The sequence below is a fragment of the Pongo abelii genome, chromosome 2 (assembly GCF_028885655.2).
Source record: "Pongo abelii isolate AG06213 chromosome 2, NHGRI_mPonAbe1-v2.0_pri, whole genome shotgun sequence".
NCBI classification, from domain to species: Eukaryota; Metazoa; Chordata; class Mammalia; order Primates; family Hominidae; genus Pongo; species Pongo abelii.
The window spans coordinates 165,553,730-165,575,854 of NC_085928.1; the positions used below are offsets into that span (position 1 = coordinate 165,553,730).

At 40.9% G+C, this 22,125-nt stretch overlaps 1 protein-coding gene across 6 annotated transcripts in view; it reads right to left on the reverse strand.

Annotated features, from left to right (window-relative positions):
* SLC33A1 (solute carrier family 33 member 1) overlaps positions 1–21,764 on the reverse strand; it is a 32,963-nt gene extending 11,199 nt beyond the window's left edge. For 4 of the 6 annotated variants that reach the window (XR_008523987.2, XM_009239449.4, XM_009239450.4 and 1 more), the window contains exons 1-4: positions 20,286–21,764; positions 9,733–9,923; positions 1,178–1,362; positions 789–906 (exon numbers count right to left, since the gene is read on the reverse strand). Coding sequence is in view for 5 of the 6 variants with exons in the window: in XM_009239449.4 (XP_009237724.1) it covers positions 789–906; positions 1,178–1,362; positions 9,733–9,923; positions 20,286–21,060 (1,269 nt within the window). In the remaining variant the exon portion in view is untranslated. The remainder of the gene's footprint in view (positions 1–788; positions 907–1,177; positions 1,363–9,732; positions 9,924–20,285) is intronic. The other 2 variants (XM_063722293.1, XM_054552884.2) reach the window with 1 other exon arrangement.
* Positions 21,765–22,125: the final 361 nt, after the last annotated feature.

The following is a 22,125-nucleotide window of genomic DNA, read 5'->3' on the forward strand; positions in this document are numbered from 1 at the left end:
TAATTAGCCGGGCGTGAGCAGTGGGCAACCAAGCCAGACTCTGTCTCAAAAAAAAAAAAAAAAAGAAGCAGAAGCTAAGCCAGAAACTAGGACCTCTACTATTTCTCAATACTTTCAGAAAGAAAAGATATTAGGAATTCAAGAAAGAATGAACTGAAACCTACGGATAAACTGAGAAATACTTAGCAAGAGTAGAATTTGCTAGCTTTGGAATCAATTCTAAAATGTAGCAAATACTTGTTGAATAATTTTTTTTTAAATGAATGAATGAATAAGAAAGTCTCTTTCAGCCGGGCGCAGTGGCTCGCACCTGCATTCCCAGCACTTTGGGAGGCTGAGGCAGGTGGATCACAAGGTCAGGAGTCAAGAACAGCCTGGCCAATATGGTGGAACCCTATCTCTACTAAAAATACAAAAATTAGCCAGGCGTGGTGGCATGTGCCTGTAATCCTAGCTACTCAGGAGGCTGAGGCAGGAGAATCGCTTGAACCTGGGAGGTGGAGGTTGCAGTGAGCCGAGACTGCACCAGTGCACTCCAGCCTGGGTGACAGAGCAAGACTTCATCTTGGGGGGGAAAAAAAAAAAAAAAAGAAAGTCTCTTTCTATGAACAGAACTCATTAAGTGAAAAGTCATAAAGTTTAAAGCCCACCGTCAATAATTTCTTCAGTGTCAGATTCATGCTTAAATCTTAAAATTTATTATCATTATTTTAAGGCAACTGTAGAAAGCTGTCTTCTTTATTTTACACAGAACAGTTTATTTCCTGAGAAAACCACTGCAAGCTTACCTGATGTAAAGCATAACTCAGCAGGACTATGATATAGTAATATATAGGGAATCCCCCTTGATGTTCTACTTTAGGAGTCCACCAAACCAGTAGAGCATATTCTAACCCAAGCAATAATCTATAGAGAAAGAAACATTGAGTTGACTTCCATTTTAGCTTAAATAACAACAACAACAAAAACAGAAATCCATGTGCCTACCATATGAAAGAAGCTGTATCTAAACCTGTTAGGAGGTTAAAAAGATAAAAGTGCATATAAATAATATTGAAAAAAGATGCTTTTCAAACCTTTTTCCATATATATAATTCTACACTCAGATATTAGTGATATTGATGAATGTTCCTCATTTTACCCTTTCTTATTTAGTAAGGTTTTATTTCATTTTTACCTGTAGGGCATGGCTTTGTAAAATGTGTTTAATGGCTGGGGACCTGCAGTGTATTTGCTGATAATCAGAGGCAGTATTATCTGCAAAGGAACCATTGGAACTGCCAATAAGGCTAAATGTTCTTTGGGTACTCCCTCTTCTACCAATTTCAGTCCTGTTACAGCATCTGCTGCTGAAAAACCAATCTGCAATATAAAAACAAAAAAGTATTTTAATTCGTGACTTATGAAATATTTTCCTCCATGCATATGTAAGTTCTTCAAGAACCTCAATTTTATTACTGACCCATGACAGTTACAAGTGAGCATCATATTATTATACCTGGTATAACAATCAAGTTATACGAGGCACATTTTGCCTTATGGTTTTCTAATAATATTAAGTGAAAACAACTGAAAATCCAGTACTGGTAGGGATGGTAGATGGCTATAAATACAACTAAATTTCCACTTCAAAAAGTCCAATCTGTTATAGTAAACAGGGCCAAAAATCCAAATTTACTGATCTGTAAGTTTTAGGTTTAAAAGAACTTAAGCCTTTAATTGACCCAAATCAATCTGGTTACAATGAAGCATAACTGCCATATATATATACATTTTTAATGATTTCTGACTGACCATAATAAAATTTCCTAAGTTCATCTAATGTTTCAAAAATAATTCTGAGAAAACATATCTGAGAAATTGAATAAAATGAAAGGGATAAAGTATAGTTAGATTAATTCTTAAAAACAGCACAAAAAAGAGTAAGAATTAAATTAAGACTATTTAGATAGCCTCAAAGTATCTCCCCATGAGTCAGTTTTTAATTACAAAAGAAAAAATAGTACTTTTACAACAGATTAGCAAAGCAATTAAAGTTAAAAACAGCAGTTAAAGGGATAAAGAGACATGATATGGCTTTCAATATAATTCCCTGCAGACATCAAAACATTACTTCTTTGATCTTCCTGTCTTATATACCTGAATAACCTCAACCCAAACAAGAAGAAACGTGAGAGAAATGTAACTAGAAGCCCATTCTACAGAATAATTGGCCTGTATTCTTCAAAAATGTCAAGGATATTAAGGACAATGAAAGGTCGTACCAACTGAATGCAATGTGTGATCCTAGATTAGATCCCCAACAAGAAAAAAATTAAAGTTATAAGGACTGTTATTGTGTAAAATTTGGATATGGACTATAATTAGATAATAATATTATATCAATTTAAAATTTCCCAATATTGAGTTGTGGTTTTATAAGCAGAAAACTTGTTCTTAGGAAATACATACTTAAGGTACTTATGGATAAAAGTGCATAATGCGTACAAATTACTCTAAAGTATTTCAGAAGACATATGTAATGGATATACATAGAAATAAAATCTACAGAATAAGGAAAGTGGAGCTAAATGTTAATAATTAGATAATCTGGATAAAGGATATAAAGGAGTTCTACTAATACATTTTCAAAAACTGAAATTATATTGATACAGTAGGCAGAAAGAAATTATTTAGGCAGATAGTGAGGGCAAAAGAGACCTCGGCAGAGCTTCCCTTCTAACAAAAAGCAGCCCCCAAAATCATTTCTTTTCTAACAAAGAGCAGCCTGAAAAACTTGAGTTGCAAACATAGATAAGCAAGCTGGAAGCTTGCATGGGGGAATGCCAGCAGCTGCACCAACAGAAAATGGCTACCTGGGAGCCAGGCATGTCCACCACGAAAGCTCCACCTTCTCTTTTTGGTTAGCATGTGTACAGTAAAAAAATGGGCAACATGGTGCAGCTCAGGCAGAGAACCTGCCTGCATAATAAAAAATTAAGGTAGGGGCTGCCAGAAATTCATGCCCTATGTAAATGGTGCACCTGGACCTTACCAGTTTTTCATGCCCTATTTAAATCAGACACCACCTCCCCACTAGCTCATCTAAAAAACCCCTTGCATTTCACCACAGATCTGCCAACGCATTTTTCCAGGACATCTCTCTGTAGCACAGAGCTATTCGCTCTCTCACCTACTAAACTTCTGCTGTTAACCTCACTCTTTGTGTGTCCACGTCCTTGATCTCTGTGGCTGTGAGACAACAAACCTCAGGTACTACCCTAGACCACGAGGCCACTTCAATATCACACAAATTTTTTTTTTTAAAGAAATTATAAGGCCAGGCGCGGTGGCTCATGCCTGTAATTCCAGCACTTTGGGAGGTCAACGTGGGCGGATCATGAGGTCAGGAGATTTGAGACCATCCTGGCCAACATGGTGAAACCCCATCTCTACTAAAAATACAAAAACTAGCTGGGTGTGGTGGTATACGCCTGTAGTCCCAGCTACTCAGGAGGCTGAGGCAGCAGAATCGCTTGAACCTGGGAGGTGGAAGTTGCAGTTAGCCGAGATTGCACCACTGCACTCCAGCCTGGTGACAGAGTGAGACTCCGTCTTAAAAAAAAAAAAAAAAAAAAAAGAAAGAAAGAAGGAAAGAAATTATAAATAGTATACACTGTAACTTCTTGGAATAGAGCCAAAGAAAATTTCACCATAAAAAAATTAAAGGTAACATATATTTCACTTAAGTCCAGAAAATAATTTCACGTATATTTTATTCATTCACTTTGTAAAAATAAGACATACAAACTGATTTTAATGTTTAATCTTAAAATGTTAAAAAAAAGTCTTAAAAGTTATATAGTAGGAGATATTTGTAATACACATATCTAATAAAAGGCTCAAATTCAAAATATATTTTAAAAAGTTTGGTCTGGCACAGTGGCTCACGCCTGTAAGCACAGCACTTTGGGAGGATGAGGCAGGAGGATTCCTTCAGCCCAGAAGCTCAAGACCAGTCTGGGCATCATAGTAAGAACTCTTCTCTACAAAAAATTTTTTTAAATTTACTGGGCATGGTGGTGGCACATGCCTGTACTTGGGCGACTGAGGTTGGAGGATCACTTGAGCCCAGGAGGTCAGGGCTGCAATGAGCTGTGATGGTGTCACTGCACTCCAGCCTAGGTGACAGAGATCTCATCTCAAACAATGAAATCTAAACAGAAAGAACAACTTTACAAATTTAAAGAAAAGGGCAACTTTGGATATTCAAATGGTCAATAATCACATGAAAAGATACTCAATTTCTTTTGTCATTAGGGAAATTCAAATTATGGCAATAACAAGATGCCATTACACAACCACCAGAAAGGCTAAAATTAAAAAGATAATATACGCCAGGCGTGGTGGCTCACGCCTGTAATCCTAGCACTTTGGGATGCCAAGGCAGGTGGATCACAAGGTCAGGAGATCGAGACCATCCTGGCTAGGTAAAACCCCGTCTCTATTAAAAATACACAAAATTAGCCAGGCGTGGTGGTGGGCGCCTGTAGTCCCAGCTACTTGGGAGGCTGAGGCAGGAGAATGGTGTGAACCCAGGAGGCAGAGCTTGCAGTGAGCCGAGATCGCGCCACTGCACTCCAGCCTGGGGGACAGAGCGAGACTCCGTCTCAAAAAAAAAAAAAAAAAAAAAAAAGATAATATGTGTTTCCAAGGATGTGAAACTCCTTGAAATCAGAACTCTCTTACACTACTGGTGGTAGGGAAAATTGGAACAACCACTTTGGAAAACTATTTGGCAGTACATAATACTATGCATCTTCTATGAACCAGCAATTCTATTCCTATATATTTACCAATCAGAAATGTGCACCTATCTTCACCAAAAGTCACATATGTGAATGTTTGTAGAAACACTACACATAATAGCTCTAAAAACCTGTTGATGGAATGGATAAATTGTGGCATATCCATACAATGGAATACTATACAGTAATGAGATAAACTATTGCTATAAATAAAAATATGGATAAATTCCACAAATACGATATTGAGCAAAAGAACATACGCATCAAACATAAAAATATATACTGTATAGTCCATTAACATATAATTCAAAAGGAAATAAAATTAATCTATAGTATTAAAAGTTAGGAGAGATGTTATTAGGGGAGAAGTTTAAAAGTAGAAAACAGTATTAGAGATTTTGTAACTGAAGTACCTCCTTATATATTGCTGGAGACAGTATAAATTAGTATAACGTTTTGAAAAGCAATTCAGCAATCATATTACATTCATTGACCCACTAATTGCCTGCTTAATAATCTATTGGCAGGACAGGTGCAGTGGCTCACACCTGTAATCCCAGCACTTTGGAAGGCCAAGGCAGGCGGATCACCTGAGGTCGGGAGTTCGAGACTAGCCTGACAAACATGGAGAAACCCTGTCCCTACTAAAAATACGAAATTAGCCGGGCATGGTGGTACATGCCTGTAATCCCAGCTACTCAGGAGGCTGAGGCAGGAGAATCTTGAACCCAGGAGGCAGAGGTTGTGGTGAGCTGAGATCACGCCATTGCACTCCAGCCTGGGCAACAAGAGCAAAAATCCGTCTCAAAAAAAAAAATCTATTGGCCAGCCTGTGTAGCAAAATGAGACCCCCATCTCCACAGAAAATTTAAAAATTAGCTGGGTGGGTCAGGCACGGTGGCTCATGCCTATAATCCCAGCACTTTGGGAGGCCGAGGCAGGCAGATTGCCTGAGCTCAGGAGTTCGAGACCAGCCTGACCAAAATGGTAAAACCCTGTCTCTACCAAAAATACAAAAATTAGCCGGGTGTGGTGGTGCACACCTGTAATCCCAGCTACTCCAGAGGCTGAGGCAGGAGAATCGCTTGAACCCGGGAGGAGGAGGTTGCAGTGAGCGGAGATCCCACCACTGCACTCCAGCTTAGGCAACAGAGCGAGACTTCGTCTCAAAAAAAAAAAAAAAAAATTAGCTGGGTGAGATGGCAAGCAGCTATAGTTCTAACTACTTGAGAGGCTGAGGTGGGAGTCTGTCTTAAGCACAGGAGTTTGAGATTACACTGAGTTATGATCATGCCACAGCACTCCAGCCTAGATGACAGAGCAAGACCTCATCTAAAAAAAAAATAAAAAATAGGCCAGGCGCAGTGGCTCATGCCTGTAATCCTAGCACTTTGGGAGGCTGAGGTGAACAGATCACCTGAGGTCAGTAGTTCAAGACCAGCCTGGCCAACATGATGAAACTCTGTCTCTACAAAAAATACAAAAATTAGGCCAGGTGCAGTGGCTCACACCTGTAATCCCAGCACTTTGGGAGGCCGAGACGGGCAAATCACCTGAAGTCGGGAGTCTGACACCAGCCTGACCAACATGGAGAAACCCCGTCTCTACTAAAAATAAAAATAAAAATAAAAATAATTAGCCAGGCATGGTGGTGCATGCCTGTAGTCCCAGCTACTCAGGAGGCTGAGGCAGGAGAATCGCTTGAATCCAGGAGGCAGAGGTTGCAGTGAGCTGAGATCATGCCATTGCACTCCAGCCTGGGAAACGAGTGAAACTCCACCTCAAAAAAAAAAAAAAAAAAATTAGCCATTTCACTCCAGCCTGGGCAACAAAGAGAGACTCTGTCTCCAAAAAAAAAAAAAAAGTCTATTGGAAGGAAATATCCAGAAAATCACAGACTTATGCACAAAAATATTTGCTAGTGCGTTTTTATAATTTAAAAACATAAGCAAAATAGACAACAGAAAAATGAGATTATAGAAAATTTAAATTTACACACTAACTATATCATGTAGCTACTAACAAGTATGTTTTCAAATACGTAATGCTATAGAAATGTTTGGTATAAGACAGAAGATAAAAAATTATATATGATTCAATTCCACTTTTAAAGTAAATAAGTAAATAGGCTGGGTACAGTGGCTCACACCTGTACTCCCAGCACTTCGGGGGTCTAGGCAGGTGGATCACTTGAGGTCAGGAGTTTGAGACCAGCCTGGCCGACACAGTGAAACCCCGTCTCTTCTAAGAATACAAAACTTAGCTGGGTATGATGGTGTGTGCCTGTAATCCCAGCTACTAGGGAGGCTGAGGCAGAATTGTTTGAACAAGGGAGGCAGAGGTTGCAGTGAGCAGAGATCGTGCCACTGTACTCCAGCCTAGGCAACAGAGTGAGACTCAGTCTCAAAACAAAATAAAGTATATGAGTAAATAAATATATGAAGTATATGTATACACAGATACATGCACACACACATATATAGGGAAAAAAGGGAGGTTCAAAGGAAATATACCAAGAAGGTCAATACTGTTTTTTTAAAATTAATTAATTTATTTATTTTTGGGATGGAGTCTCACTCTGTCACCCAGGCTGGAGTGCAGTGCGCGATCCTGGCTCACTGCAACCTCTGCCTCCCAGGTTCCAGCGATTCTCCTGCCTCATCCTCCCGAGTAGCTGGGCTTACAGGCGCCTGCCACCACACCCAGCTAATTTTTGTATTTTTAGTAAAGACAGGGTTTCACCATGTTGGTCAGGCTGGTCTCAAACTCCCAGCCTCAAGTGATCAGCCCACCTCGGCCTCCCAAAGTGCTGGGATTAAAGGCGTGAGCCACCACATCCAGCAAATACTGTTTATCTTAAATGATAAAATTATTGAATGATATAATTAGATAATATTGTTTGGCCAGCTGGGCGGATCACCTGAGGTCAGGAGTTCAAGACCAGCCTGGCCAACAGGGTGAAACCCTGTCTTCATTAAAAATACAAAAAAATTGCCAGGCGCGGTGGCTCACACCTGTAATCCCAGCACTTTGGGAGGCCAAGGGCAGATCACCTGAGGTCAGGAGTTCAAGACCAGCCTGAGCTACATGGAGAAACCCCATCTCTACTAAAAATACAAAATTAGCTGGGCCTGGTGGCATGTGCCTGTAATCCCAGCTACTTGGGAGGCTGAGGCAGGAGAATCGCTTGAACCCGGGAGGTGGAGGTTGCAGTAAGCGGAGATAGGGCCATTGCACTCCAGCCTGGGCAATAAGAGTGAAACTCCATCTCAAAATAAACAAATACAAAAAAATTAGCTGGGCATGGTGGCGCACACTGTGGTCCCAGCTGCCCGGGAGACTGAGGCAGGAGAATCGCTTGAACCCAGGAGGCAGAGGTTGCAGTGAGCCGAGATTGTGCCACTGCACCCAGCCTGGGTGACAGAGCAAGACTTTGTCTCAAAAAAATATATATATATATTGTTATGCTCCTTGAAGTTTTCATATTTTCTGAACTTTCTATTCTTTTTTTTTTTTCTTGAGACCCCTGTCTCAAGAGAAAAACAGACCCCTGGCTCTGTTGCCCAGGCTGGAGTGCAGAGGCATAACCATGGCTCACTGCAAACTCCACCTCCCAGGCTCAAGCTGTCTTCCTACTTCAGCTTCCCAAGTAACTAGCACTCCAGGCACATGCCACCATACCCAGATAGTTTTTTTATTTTTTGTTTCGCCATATTCAGGCTGGTCTTGAACTCCTGAGCTCAAGAGATCCTGCCTTGGCTTCCCAAAGTGCTGGGAATCACAGGCTTTACTAAAAATACTTCCCAAAGTGCTGGGATCACAGGCATGAGCCAGCACATCTGGCCTTCTATCATTAAGAGGAAAAAACACTCACTATTTAAAGTGAAAACAATGAGGCTAATGGTTCCTTCAAAACTGTCAAAAGATAGGTGTAAAGTGTTTACACACATAGATTTAAGTACATAAAATGAAAATCCTATAAGATTGCAGATTTTAGAAATATTAACTCCAACACTAGCAATAGTTCACAGTAACAAAATATACTTACCTTATTCTAGCCTAACATGTTAAAAATATTTTTAGAACTATAAAATTGAGACACCTTAATATAGAATAAAAGTCACCAGTAATCCCCGTTTCTCTTATGGTATAATTTTCCTTTCAGTACTTAAATAATTCAATGGATTTTTAAAAAATTGACTTCTAATACTCATATACTTCTATATATTTTTATTTATTTATTTATTTATTTATTTATTTATTTATTTTTTATTTTGAGACAGAGTCTCGCTCTGTCGCTCCAGCTAGAGTGCCGTGGTGCAATCTTGGCTCACTGCAACCTCCGCCTCAGGAGGGTTCAAGTGATTCTCCTTCCTCAGTCTCCCAAGTAGCTGGGACTACAGGCACATGCCACCATGCCCGGCTGATTTTTGTATTTTTAGTAGAGACAAGGTTTCACCATGTTAGCCAGGCTGGTCTTGAACTCCTGACCTCAGGTAATCCACCTGCCTTGGCCTCCCAAAGTGCTAGGATTACAGGCGTGAGCCACCACGCCTGGCCCTATATCTTTTTACATCACACTCTAAGTAAATAATTGTATTACTCCAACATTAAATGTATATTCATTATAAGAAGACAGAGCTATTGATTTTTAAAGATATTAATCTCCATTCCAAGCATTAATATCATTAAGGTTCACATTTACTAACAATTCTCCAAATGGACATAATTCTTTACAATACTCCAAGACATTTAGCTTACTTTAAAATTAAAGTTGATAACATTATGTCTTTTCAAATACATTTAATAAACAGAAAATATTGTTTTTCATTGTTAAATTCTAATGGTAGTGGAAAGGGACCTGTGATATGAAAAAGGCATTGAAAGTATTCCATGATATTGATACCTATAAGAAAATGATAAATTTGATTTATAAATCTCTTACCTTTGCAGTTAGAATCAGAAGGCAAAATGTCAGAACTGCTGGCATTTTTATAATTGCAAAAAGCAGCTTGTAAGTATCTGTGATCCCTTGTGTTTCTTCTTTTACTACTGATACTTCTTTGTTTTCTTTTTTCAGAAGGGCAACCAATGTTGTTGTTATTAAAAATATAGTTCCCCAGAAAAGAAGGAAATCTGAAAATGTTTTAAATCTATAATTAATTTTTAAAATTACATAATTTCATTGATACTAAATAATTCTATATATAATAACTTTCAATTAAAATGTTATTTAAAAAATTAGCCAAGTACAGGGGCTCATGCCTGTAATCCTAGCACTTTGGGAGGCCAAGGTGGGAGGATTACTTGAACTCAGAAATTCAAGACCAGCCTGGGCAACATAGTGGGACCCTGTCTCTACAAAAAATAAGAAATTAGCCAGGCTTGGTGGTGCACATCTGTAGTCCCAGCCACCTGGGAGGCTGAGGACTACCTGAGCCCAGGAAGTGGAGGCTGCAGTGAGCTGTGATTGTACCACTGCACTCCAGCATGGGCAATAGAGTGAGACCTTGTCTAAAAAAAAAAAAAAAAAAAAAAGTCAACATTTAGGTACCTCTTTATTATATTCAAGGCATTGTACCAGGCACAGCAAATGAACAAAACAATCCTGACTCTTAAATGCAGAGACCCAAAATAGACAGTGACAACAACAACAAAAAAGGCAGGGGGTGGCAGGGGTGGGGGGGGCATTACATTTAGCGTACAACTGAGTTGAATGAACAAAAGCCTATCATGTCACTTTATTCAAGGAAAGTGCTAGGCGTGGGAAATGATTTTCATATCCCCTAAGGTCCATCAGTTATATTTCTTATGTACCCAAGCTTTTTCAGTTCTTTATTAAATTTGACAACAGGTGATTATTTACATCAGATTTTCTTCCTTGTATTTTTAAACTTTCTAATGCTTTCAATCTGTTTAAGAATAACCTTCTTATCTCAATACTATGATACAAAAGGCATTTGCTCACACTCTTAGGTGCAGAATGAGGACACATGAAGAGTACTGTCTGGGTTGTTTCAGTGAAAGATAGTTGAGCCATTAGCTATCACCTTGAACAAATTTAGTGGAGGGAGTGCATACTGGTCTGGAAGATTCTGCTAAACAGCTAAAAATAATAGTAATAATGGAGGTATCATTTATTGAGTGCATACCACGTGACAAAAATATGCTAAGCATTTTACATGTATCAACTCCTTCACCTCAACAACCCAATAGATCCTTTACTTCACCAGTCCAAATTTACAGGTGAACAAACTAAGGCTTAGGGAAGTCAAGCTGTCCAAGTTACATTCTAAGTCAGTGGTAAAATTGTGATTTCACACCTTATAAGTACAACTAATTTCAAAACTTGTATCTCATTAACCACCCTGAGAATTGCATTTTAGTTTGCCACTAGAAAACTTATTAGATAACCCTGTCTTAGTTTCTTCATCTGTAAAAGAAGATTTGGCTAGAAAATCCTTGCATTATAGCTCAAACATTCTAGACTTGTGCTCCATTTTAGATGCTTTTACTTTTTATTTTATGGTGTATGTGGCACAGCTGATCAAGGACCCTAGTCACCTCTTCTCAAAAACAATTAGAATATTCTTCAGTCAGGGTTTTTCCTTAGATTGAATCTTGCTCTTGCTGCTGTGCTCACTGAAGGTGATCACTACAGTTTGAACCTCACTTATGAGGGAGAAATACAGCATTATTTGTTTAGCTCAATTTCGCCTTGGTATTTAAATATTCCTTTCTTATATGTTATCTCATTTGATTCTCATAGCAAACAGGATAGGCTAAGCATGTGTTATTACTAAATACAGATACAGGAAAAGAAACTCAGAATACTTAAATCTTTACCAAAGGTAAAATCACTAAGAGGCAGAGGCGGAGGTAGAACTTGAATCTCAACCTCCTGAAGTTGAGTCTTACATTCTTTTCACAATTTTACACTGCCTACATAAAGGTATATATATCTATATATAGATATATATAGATATATATACGTATATATATATTTTTTTGAGACGGAGTCTCACTCTTGCCAGGCTGGTGTGCAGTGGTGCGATCTCAGATTACTGCAACCTCCACCTCTCAGGTTCAAGCGATTCTCCTGCCTCACCCTCTGTAGTAGCTGAGATTACAGGCATGTGTGCCACCATACCCAGCTAATTTTTGTATTTTCAGTAGAGATGGGGTTTCACCATGTTAGCCAGGCTGGTCTCAAACTCCTGACCTCAAATGATCTGTCTGCTTTGGCCTCCCAAAGAGCCAGGATCACAGGTGTGAGCCACCACGCCCAGCATAAAATAACATCTTAACATAATTTCTAGCATTTTGGAATCTGGTTCAAAAGGAATGAACAACAATGTATTAATAACATTATCCTTATAAGTGAGGCTAATGTCCACTTTTTTTTTTTTAGTTTAAGTAATAAATGTTTAATCAAAGAATTTTACATATTATTAACAGCATTCACTTGGCATGTCCACTATTTATGCATTCTTAATTCCATCTGCAAAATGAGATGAATAATGACTTGTTTACAGTTTCACATACAATATTATTCTCATTGAGCAGGGTTTTGTTCATCATCTGTTTTAAAACAGTTGTTTAACAAGCCCTGAAAAAAAAATAATTTTCGCTGTCACCAAAATTCCAATTAATGTTAAGAGAAAAGTAAAAGTTTTCCAGTTATATAAGACTTAAATAGTTCCATTTTTCTAGGCAAAAGAATTGTAAATTTGTTTAGCATAGTCTCCCAATTTTAATAAACACAGTCCATCTAAAATTTAAATTCCTTGATACCAATACCAAGAGAAAAAACAAGAAGAAACTAAACAGGTTTCAGCAATGTTTGCAGATAAGATTATTTCTTTTTTTCTTTTTTTGAGACAGGGTCTCACTCTGTCACCCAAGCTGCAGTGCAGTGGTGCAAACTTGGCTCACTGCAGCCTTGACCTCCTAGGCTCCAGTGATCCTTTTGCCTCAGCCTCCCAAAGTGTTGAGATTACAGGTGTGAGCCATGGTACCCAGACAAGGATATTTCTAATTTATTTGTGCTTTCAGGAGAAAATACATAAAAAGAAGGAAGTAGTGACAATGGGTCAGTCACAAAGCCCTAATTCAAAGGGTTTCCATGTCTCACACATGCAGAAGAATGAAAAAGCCTATTAATAGCTCAGAGAGGCCAGGAAATATATTAAGAAGTTTTATGAACACAATTATCACAAATCAGACCAGTGTTAATAAATGATAGCCAGTAGTCTTATTAGACTTATTAACATTGCTTTGATGCTAGAGACATCCATAGCCTGTTATGCCAACAACCATAAAGAAACATTATTACCAAAAACATGGAACTATTTCATTATTAACATTTTGGTTAATTTTGATTTATGTATTTTATCATTATTACCAAAAATATGGAAATATTTCATTATTAATATTTTGGTTAAATTTGATTTGTGTATTTTATAAACTTAAGCATACATGGTATATAAATGTATGATCAAGATATCAAAACTGATGTTCAAGTTTCATAAACATGATTTTCGAGTAAAGACCTAAAAAACAGACTAAATATTCTGAAGTGGCTGCAAGATCTTGTCCAGTGCTTTCATGAATGCAGAAATTAAGAGCATGTAACAATTCATTAGTAACCAATAAAGGTACAATAGCTAGTACCTGAGTGTCTATTACAAGATCTGGGAAAAAACAGAGGACATCTCATTTAAATCCCAAAATCACTTTCCAAAATAGGCATTATTACTCCTACTTTATATACAAGGAAACAGAATCACAAGCCAGAAAGTGCCAGAAATGGCATTCAAACTCCGGTCTAGTTCTAAAGCAAGAAATGTTTTCCATTATATCATCCAGATACTCACATATACCCACAGCAAGTAAGCTCTCTTTTCTATCAACTGGACACCGCTGAGGAAAAAGGTTCATATTTTAGCTCCAACCATGAGGTCTGGAACATAGATACTTTCCCACACTTCCCTTTTTTTTTTTTTTTTTTTTTTTTGAGATGGAGTTTCGTTCCTTTTGCCCAGGCTGGAGTGCAATGGCGCAATCTCAGCTCACCGCAACCTCCGTCTCCCGGGTTCAAGTGATTCTCCTGCCTCAGCCTCCCAAGTAGCTGGGATTATAGGCATGCACCACCACCCCAGCTAATTTTTGTATTTTTAGTAGAGACGGGGTTTCTCCATGTTGGTCAGGCTGGTCTTGAACTCCCGACCTCAGGTGATCCACCCACCTTGGCCTCCCAAAGTGCTGGGATTACAGGCATGAGCCACCGTGCCTGGCTCCCTCACTTCTTTAAACTGACTACTTGTATTCCCCCTTCTCACCTCCGTCTCCCCATATGGTGATATGCCAAAGGAAATTCAAATGCACAGGATAAACAAACTTGATGTATCTTCCTAAAGAATTCATTTTATTCAATAAATTATAGGGAGATTACTTTAATGAGAATAAATAGGCTGGGCACGGTGGCTCACGCCTGTAATCCCAGTACTTTGGGAGTCCGAGGCAGGTGGATCACTTGAGGTCAGGAGTTCAAGACCAGCCTGGCCAACATGGTGAAACCCTGTCTCTACTAAAAATACAAAAACTAACCAGGCATGGTGGCACATGCCTGTAATCCCAGCTACTTGGGAATCTGAGGCATGAGAATCGCTTGAATCCAGGAGGCAGAGGTTGCAGAGAGCGGAGACTGCGCCACTACACTCCAGCCTGGGTGACATGGCAAGATGCTGTCACAAAAAAATAAAAAAGGAATACAGTTTGTCTTTCTGAGAATGTAGGGTAACATTTTAAGCCTAGACATGAATGCTAAAGAATGTATTATAGCCTATATAAGAATACGTGGTCTATCTAGAAATGGGTCAATTAGTCTTTTCCAAATTCTAACAGGCATTTTGAGTCATATAAATTATGTGTTCTGAAAGCAGGACACAGAAATTTGTCATCAGGTAGGAATTAATAGTCCTGCTCTCTTTCTAATTTAAAGCATCAATGTCTTACAAATACTGTTTTTATTGTCATTAGTTTGGTTAGATTCATGCTTATAGCATCAACTTTTTCAAAGCAACACTTCTCTCATTTATTCCTGTATGTGCGTGCCTATTTACAAACAAACTGATTTATAAACTCTAATACCTTTAGCTCTCTTCTCTGTCATTAAACCATCTTGCTCCCTGCTCCTAAACCCAAATATGCCGCTCCCTATTCCAATCACTTCTAATTGTTACTACTGCTGCTAGAGGAGAGGGTCTCAATTACCAGTTTACAGGCTAGATCTGGCCTGAAGACATAGATTAGATAGATGACAGATAGATAGATGATAGATTAGACAGATTTTTTTTAAAGATGGGTCTTGCTATGTTGCCCAGGCTGCAGTGCAGTGGTTATTCACAGACACTATTATAATGCACTGCAGCCTCGAACTCCTGGCCTCAAATGATCTTCCCATCTCAGCCTGTCAAGTGGCTGGAACTACAGATGCATGCCCCTCTACAGATGTGTGCCACTGTGCCCAGCTAAAGACATGTTTTTATATGAGCCTAAGAAGTGTTTTTAAAATTAGGAAATAAAAAAGGAATTTCTAGTTTCTCTTGAGTACTCCTAAGATCTAGCAATCTTGCTGGGCACGGTGGCTCCCACCTGTAATCCAAGCACTTTGGGAGGCTAAGGCAGGCAGATCACAAGGTCAGGAGATCAAGACCATCCTGGCTAACATGGTGAAACCCTGTCTCTACTAAAAATACAAAAAACTAGCAGGGCGTGGTGGCGGGCACCTGTAGTCCCAGCTACTCGGGAGGCTGAGGCAGGCGAATGGTGTGAACCCTGGAGGTGGAGCTTGCAGTGAGCAGAGATCGCACCACTGCACTCCAGCCTGGGCGACAAAGCGAGACTCCATCTCAAAAAAAAAAAAAGATCTAGCAATCTTGGGATCCTACTGTCACAAAACTACAACTTACTAAGTTGATGCTCCTCACCTTTAGAGGGGCATGGATTTCTCAAATTATCTCTGTCCCCTCCAACTCAGATAACTCATTTACATTATCTATCTACCCAATATATTCCATCTCCACTTATCTGTAACAATCAAAACTGTTAATTACAGACAGTATTTTATTTATTTTTTATTTATTTATATTTTTTGGAGATGGAGTCTTTCTCTGTCACCCAGGCTGGAGTGCAGTGGTGTGATCTCGGCTTACTGCAGCTTCCACCTCCCCAGTTCAAGTGATTCTAGTGCCTCAGCCTGCAGAGTAGCTGGGATCACAGGTATGCGCCACCACACCCGGCAAATTTTTTGTATTTTTAGTAGAGCTGGGGTTTCGCCATGTTGCCCAGAGTGGTCTTGAACTTCTGAGCTCAAGCAATCTTCCCACCTCAGCCTCCCAAAGTGCTAGGATTACAAGTGTGAGCCACTGCATCTAGCCAGAACATATTTTAGAACTAAAAAAACAAAAAACAATTATGCTTCCTTTTAATACTCGGATTTTCTAAACATTGCCTCAGTGTTTAGCTCCTCTTTAATCACCTAAGCAATTATATTTCCGTCATATAATTCTTCCTGTGCTACATAACTTTTTCAAAACCACTGGTTTTTCTTAGTTATCCTATTAATAAGTTCCAGAAAGAACAATGTTATAAATGTGGTATGTTCAGTCATAAAAAGGAGAATGAAACTACAGGAATTGTAACTTTCAACTAAAATGTTTGAACCAGAAACAGCAGTCCACTACAGATATAAACAGTTGAATTAAAAAGTAAGCTAGTTTTAGAATCTACTGCAGAACAAAGTTCAAATTCCACAGGAAAAAAAAAAAGGCAATTCAAAATAACAAGTGACGGCCAGGCGCAGTGGCTCACACCTGTAATCCCAGCACTTTGGGAAGCCGAGGTGGGCAGATCACTTGAGGTCAGGAGTTCAAGACCAGCCTGGCCAACATGGCGAAACCCCATCTCTACAAAAAATACAAAAATTAGCCAGGCATGGTGGCACACGCTTGTAATCCCAGCTACTAGGGAGGCTGAGGCAGCAGAATAGCTTGAACCCTGGAGGGGGAAGTTGCAGTGAGCTGAGATTACACCACTGCACTCTAGCCTGGGCAACAGAGCGAGACTCCATCTCAGAATAATAATAATAATAATTATTATTATTATTATTCACTGCCTAGAAATACTTTGTGAATGCATACTGTCTGTTATCAGTTTGTTGCTTTTTTCTTTTTTGAGATGGAGTCTTGCTCCGTCGCTCAGGCTGGAGTGCAGTGGCGCGATCTCAGCTCACTGTACCCTCCACCTCCCAGGTTGAAGCAATTCTCCTGCCTCAGCCTCCTGAGTAGCTGGGACTACAGGTGCATGCCATCACACCAGGCTAATTTTTGTATTTTTAGTAGAGACAAGATTTCACCATGTTGGCCAGGATGGTCTTGATCTCCTGACCTTGTGATCCACCTGCCTTGGCCTCCCAAAGTGCTGGGATTACAGGCGTGAGCCATCGCGCCCAGCCAGTTTGTTGCTTTTTATGTGTCTGCTTTTCATTTTGTCCTGGGACTGCTGTTTATATCACCACAGAGGATTAAGGAGATGATGTTACTTAAGATGAGAAAGGCTCAATGAAATCAAGGTTTAAGAGGCTATGGAAACTAAATTGCTAATTGGCTAAATTGGAACTTTCTCGTAATGTAAGAGTGATTGGTAAAACATCATTCCAGAGAATGCTGTTATGAGTTCAAGAGTTATTATATTTATACTCCCTTAGCCACAACTGTTCCCTAATGGATCAAAATTATGCCACTGGATTTTAATTTACACTGACTTATTCTTTTTTTTTTGAGATGGAGCCTTGCTCTGCCACCCAGACTGGAGGGCAATGGTGCGATCTCGGCTCACTGCAACCTCTGCTTCCTGGGTTCAAGCGATTCTCCCCACTCAGCCTCCTGAGTAGCTGGGATTACAAGTAAATGCCACCACTTCCAGCTAATTTTTGTATTTTTAATAGAGAAGGGGTTTTGCCATGTTGGCCAGGTTGGTCTCAAACTCCTGATCTCAGGTCATCCGTCCACCTCAGCCTCCCAAAGTGCTGGGATTACAGGCGTGAGCCACTGCACCAGCCTTGACTTATTTTAATTGTAAATAATTTATTTATTTTGGCTGGGCGCGGTGGCTTACGCCTGTAAGCCCAACACTTCGGGAGGCCGAGGTGGGCGGATCACAAGATCAGGAGATCGAGACCATCCTGACCAACACAGTGAAACCTTGTCTCTACTAAAAATACAAAAATTAGCTGGGTGTGGTGGCACATGCCTGTAATCCCACTACTCAGGAGGCTGAGGCAGGAGAATGGCTTGAACCAGAGAAGCGGAAATCGCAGTGAGCCGAGGTCGTGCCACTTCACTCCAGTCTGGTGTCAGAGGGAGACTCCATACAAAAAAATATATATATATACATATATATATACACACACACACATATATATACACATATATATACACATATATATGTGTGTGTATATATATATATATAATTTTAAGACAGGGTTGCACTCTGTTGACCAGGCTGGGGTGCAATGATTGGATCATAGCTCATTGAAGCCACAATCTCCCGGGCTGAAGCAATCCTCCTGCCTCAGCCTCCTGAGTAGCTAGGGTAACAGGCCTTCGCCAACACACCCAGCTATTTTTTTTTTTTTAATCTTTAGTAGAGATGAGGTCTTGCTGTATTGCCCAAGCTCTCTACCTCATCAGCTCAAGCAGTCCTCCCACCTCAGACTCCCAAAGTGCTGGGATTACAGGTGTGAGCCACTGTGCCCAGTCATGACTTATTTTTATTTTATTTCATTTATTTATTTATTTTTGAGACAGAGTCTCAAAAATGGGGTTTCGCCATGCTGGTCTCGAACTCCTGACCTCAAGTGATCCTCCCACCTCAGCCTCCCAAAGTGCTGGGATTACAGGTGTGAGCCACTGCGCCTGGCCAGCAGTGAATTATTCGTAAAGCAGGAGTGGAACCCCAAAACACTGAGACAAATCTACCTGGGTGCAAAGCAATTATCTCTCAACCAAACAACTGAGGAAAAAGTACTATCACTATCATTTCACCAGTAATAGTGGCTCACTCACTAGCAGTTTGAGGAGGTGTACATAAGGTTAGATGTGTGTGGGAATGAATAAGATTGCAGGAGATTGCAGGAAAATAGTGTAGCTGTGACACCTACTACCACCACCCACATACCTGGACATTTACTCTACTGGGAATTTCCAAGGTAGCACAGAAGCTGAGAAGTTCAGTTGCTTAAATTTCAAAATAGAATCCCCTAAATTCATCATCACTGACAGAATGAAGAATTTCACTATATTCCTGACATTGTTATTCCTGATATTGGTCATTTTACTTGTTTTCTAGTTGTTACAAAAGTTAAAAAATAAATAAATAAATAAATAAAAAAGCTTAGGCCAGGTGGGGTGGTTCTCACTTGTAATTCTCAGTACTTTGGTAGGCTGAGGAGGGGGAGGATCACCTGATGCCAGGGGTTCGAGACCAGCCTGGCCAACACAGTGAGACACCCCCCCCAACCCCCAATCATCTCAATTAAAAAAAAGAAGAAAAAAGAGAAAAACTTACACGTGTTTTACTCATGCAGAGAAACGGGGAAATTTTTTAGAACTTACCCTCCATTACCTACAGGACAAACTTTAAACTGTTTTCCCATAGTAATTAAAGAAAATCTTACTAATTTAGTCACAGCCTTTCTCAGCATGATTTCCCAAACCCAGTTCCACAATTTAGGCAATGTCCTGTACTTTTTTGTACTTTCCTGCCTCAGTGCACTTTTACTTTGTGCATTCTGGTGTGCCATTTCCTGGCCTCGTGGAATCTTATTCAAGAACAAAGTCAAATGTTATCTGCAATGTGAAGCCTGACTCCCAAAGGCAGTTACTAACTGGCAACTCTGAACTCTCCTAAAATGTTCATCTTCCCTATTTCTTGAGTGCAGAACTCTGCCTTATTCATTAGAGGCCTTAGAATCCCGTCCCTTAGCTGACTCAATAATGTTTGAACGAATAAACCCTGTTCCATTCACTAGAAGGCTGGATTCTGGGTACAACGGTAGGGGTAGAAATGGATTAGAAAGTATAGAGGTAGAAACCTAAAACCAACAAGACAAAAGGAAAAATGTGAACCATATGAGCCACACTTTTTAAAAGTGTGCATTTGTGTATTAAGCAAGTGGCATGAATCCTTGGACTCGGTTGTGTTATTTGATGGGTTGCCTCTCCCTGTTAACCGCATAGTGATCATTTGATTGCTCTAATATCATTCATTTTGGCTTTAATATTTCAAAGAAGCTCATTTGGACGAAACAGAAAACTTACCTTGAGTTATCTCCCATACAATGATTTCCAGTAAATTAATGAGCTTCCCTCCAACGTCACACACTCTTTCAAAAGGATAAATAAACCCAACACCATAATAGCTTAAATACACTACCTGAAAGAGTAACGATTCCTCTGGGTTGAGGCTGAAACCGCAAATATTTGTTACAAAAGTCGGCAGATTCAAGGGCCAAAAACAAAACATTGCCCAAAAAGTAACCTGCTGTTTGGCCCACCGAATTGCAAGTAGAAGCATAACCCACATTTTCCCTGGATAACATAGTTAACGCCCAACCATCGACGGCAATGTCCTGAGTGGCGGCCAAGAATTCAAACAAAAAGAATGACACAGTGAGAGCAATCACGTCGGGTGTTCTGCCATCGGTATTCCCAAGCAAACGGTCCACCTGAGTGGATAAATAGATCATGAAGAGTCCTAGTATATACTGTGTCGGGACAAGCCAAGATTTGCGACGACCGAAGTTCTTAACGTAGACCGCATCAACCAACGGGGCCCAGAGTAATTTGAGACTGAAGGGCCAAAAGACAAAACTGAAGAAAGCTTGGTCTGTATAGCTAACATTTTTGCTTTGCAAAATGAGTGGGATGCTTCCCGCCAAGCCCAAGGGAATACCCTGAAGCACGTAAAGAAAGAGTAGCAGCAAAATGCTGCTTAGTTCGGCCCGGAAGCTCCGTGGGGCTTTTAAGAAGTCGCCAGTGCCGGTATCCCCCAGAAGAGCTTCTCTATCCCCTTCCCGGCCCGCTGAGTCCAAATGACTGTCATCCCAACCGCCTGGCGGCAGAGGACCGCTCTTCATATCCAGAGAGTGACTGAAATTCCCTGGCCGCCGTTGCCGACTGCTGTCCTTGTGGGAGATGGTGGGTGACATATCAGAGACGATGCAGAGCCCCGTCTGTGGGGGGCCGAGGCTGAGCGTTTTGGATCCGTCCAGTCCCAGGTCCAAGGCTGTCGCGCTGGACCAGGGTTTCGGTGGTTCACGGGATGGTGGCAGGGCTCAGAGCGATAAGGGCACTTCTTACTGCAGCCCGGAGTGCTGAAGCCGGGAGCCAGTCCTCTGGCTAGAGGCCCAGAGGATGCCTGGATAGGTGCCCCCTGGAACGGCGTGAAAGAGCCTGAAGGAGACCCCCGGGCAGTAGCGCCGGGCTCGAGGCTGGAGGTGTGTGCCGTGGTGCCGGGATGGAAACCAGCTCCTACCTGCGGCGGGATCGAACGGCCAGTCTCCCGACCCAACACCTCCAGCTCTCGCCGCTATCGATGCGGCAGAGAGCACTTTCTCTACAGGACTCCAGAAAAAGCATATAACTTCCTGCCTTGCGCTTCAGGAAGTGGTCCCAGTCTCTAACAGGTCCCTTCCCAGCCTCCAGAGCAAGCCAATCAGGGACACGCTCTCGTGGCCCAGTTCGGAAACAATGCTTGGTGGGAACCTGCAATCTTGGCTGCCGGAACCTTCGGGGAGGATTAACGCCGGCGCACCGTGCGGCCGGGGCGGGGCGCCGCCCAAACTCAAGCTCTGTGACAGCGCCTGTGGAGGTCTGGAAAGCGTGGGCCTCGGTCATTGGGCACGAGCGGTCACGTGACAGCGGGTTCCTCCAGGCCAGCGCCGGTGGTTGAGTGATGTAATCACGCGGGGTCTGAAGTCTCCGTGGGTGTAGGTTTCTTCGTTATGCTGATGACAGGCAGTGCCCGAACTCTAGGCTGGGAGTTGTGCCATGCTGCTGCTTTCGTGGGCTGACCAGAAAAGGGTAGAAGGATTGACGTTTACGAAGTTTTTGAATCAGGAGGCAAGGTCGCCTTGTGCCCCCAAAAGGGTAGAAAAAGGCCTGGCAAACTGGAGAATCGCGTCCTTACGGTGCCTACATATTTATGGTACGAATTAAACTGCTCAACGGGTGCTAGGTTTGTCTGCAGTCCGTTTCTCCCTCATGGTGGAAGA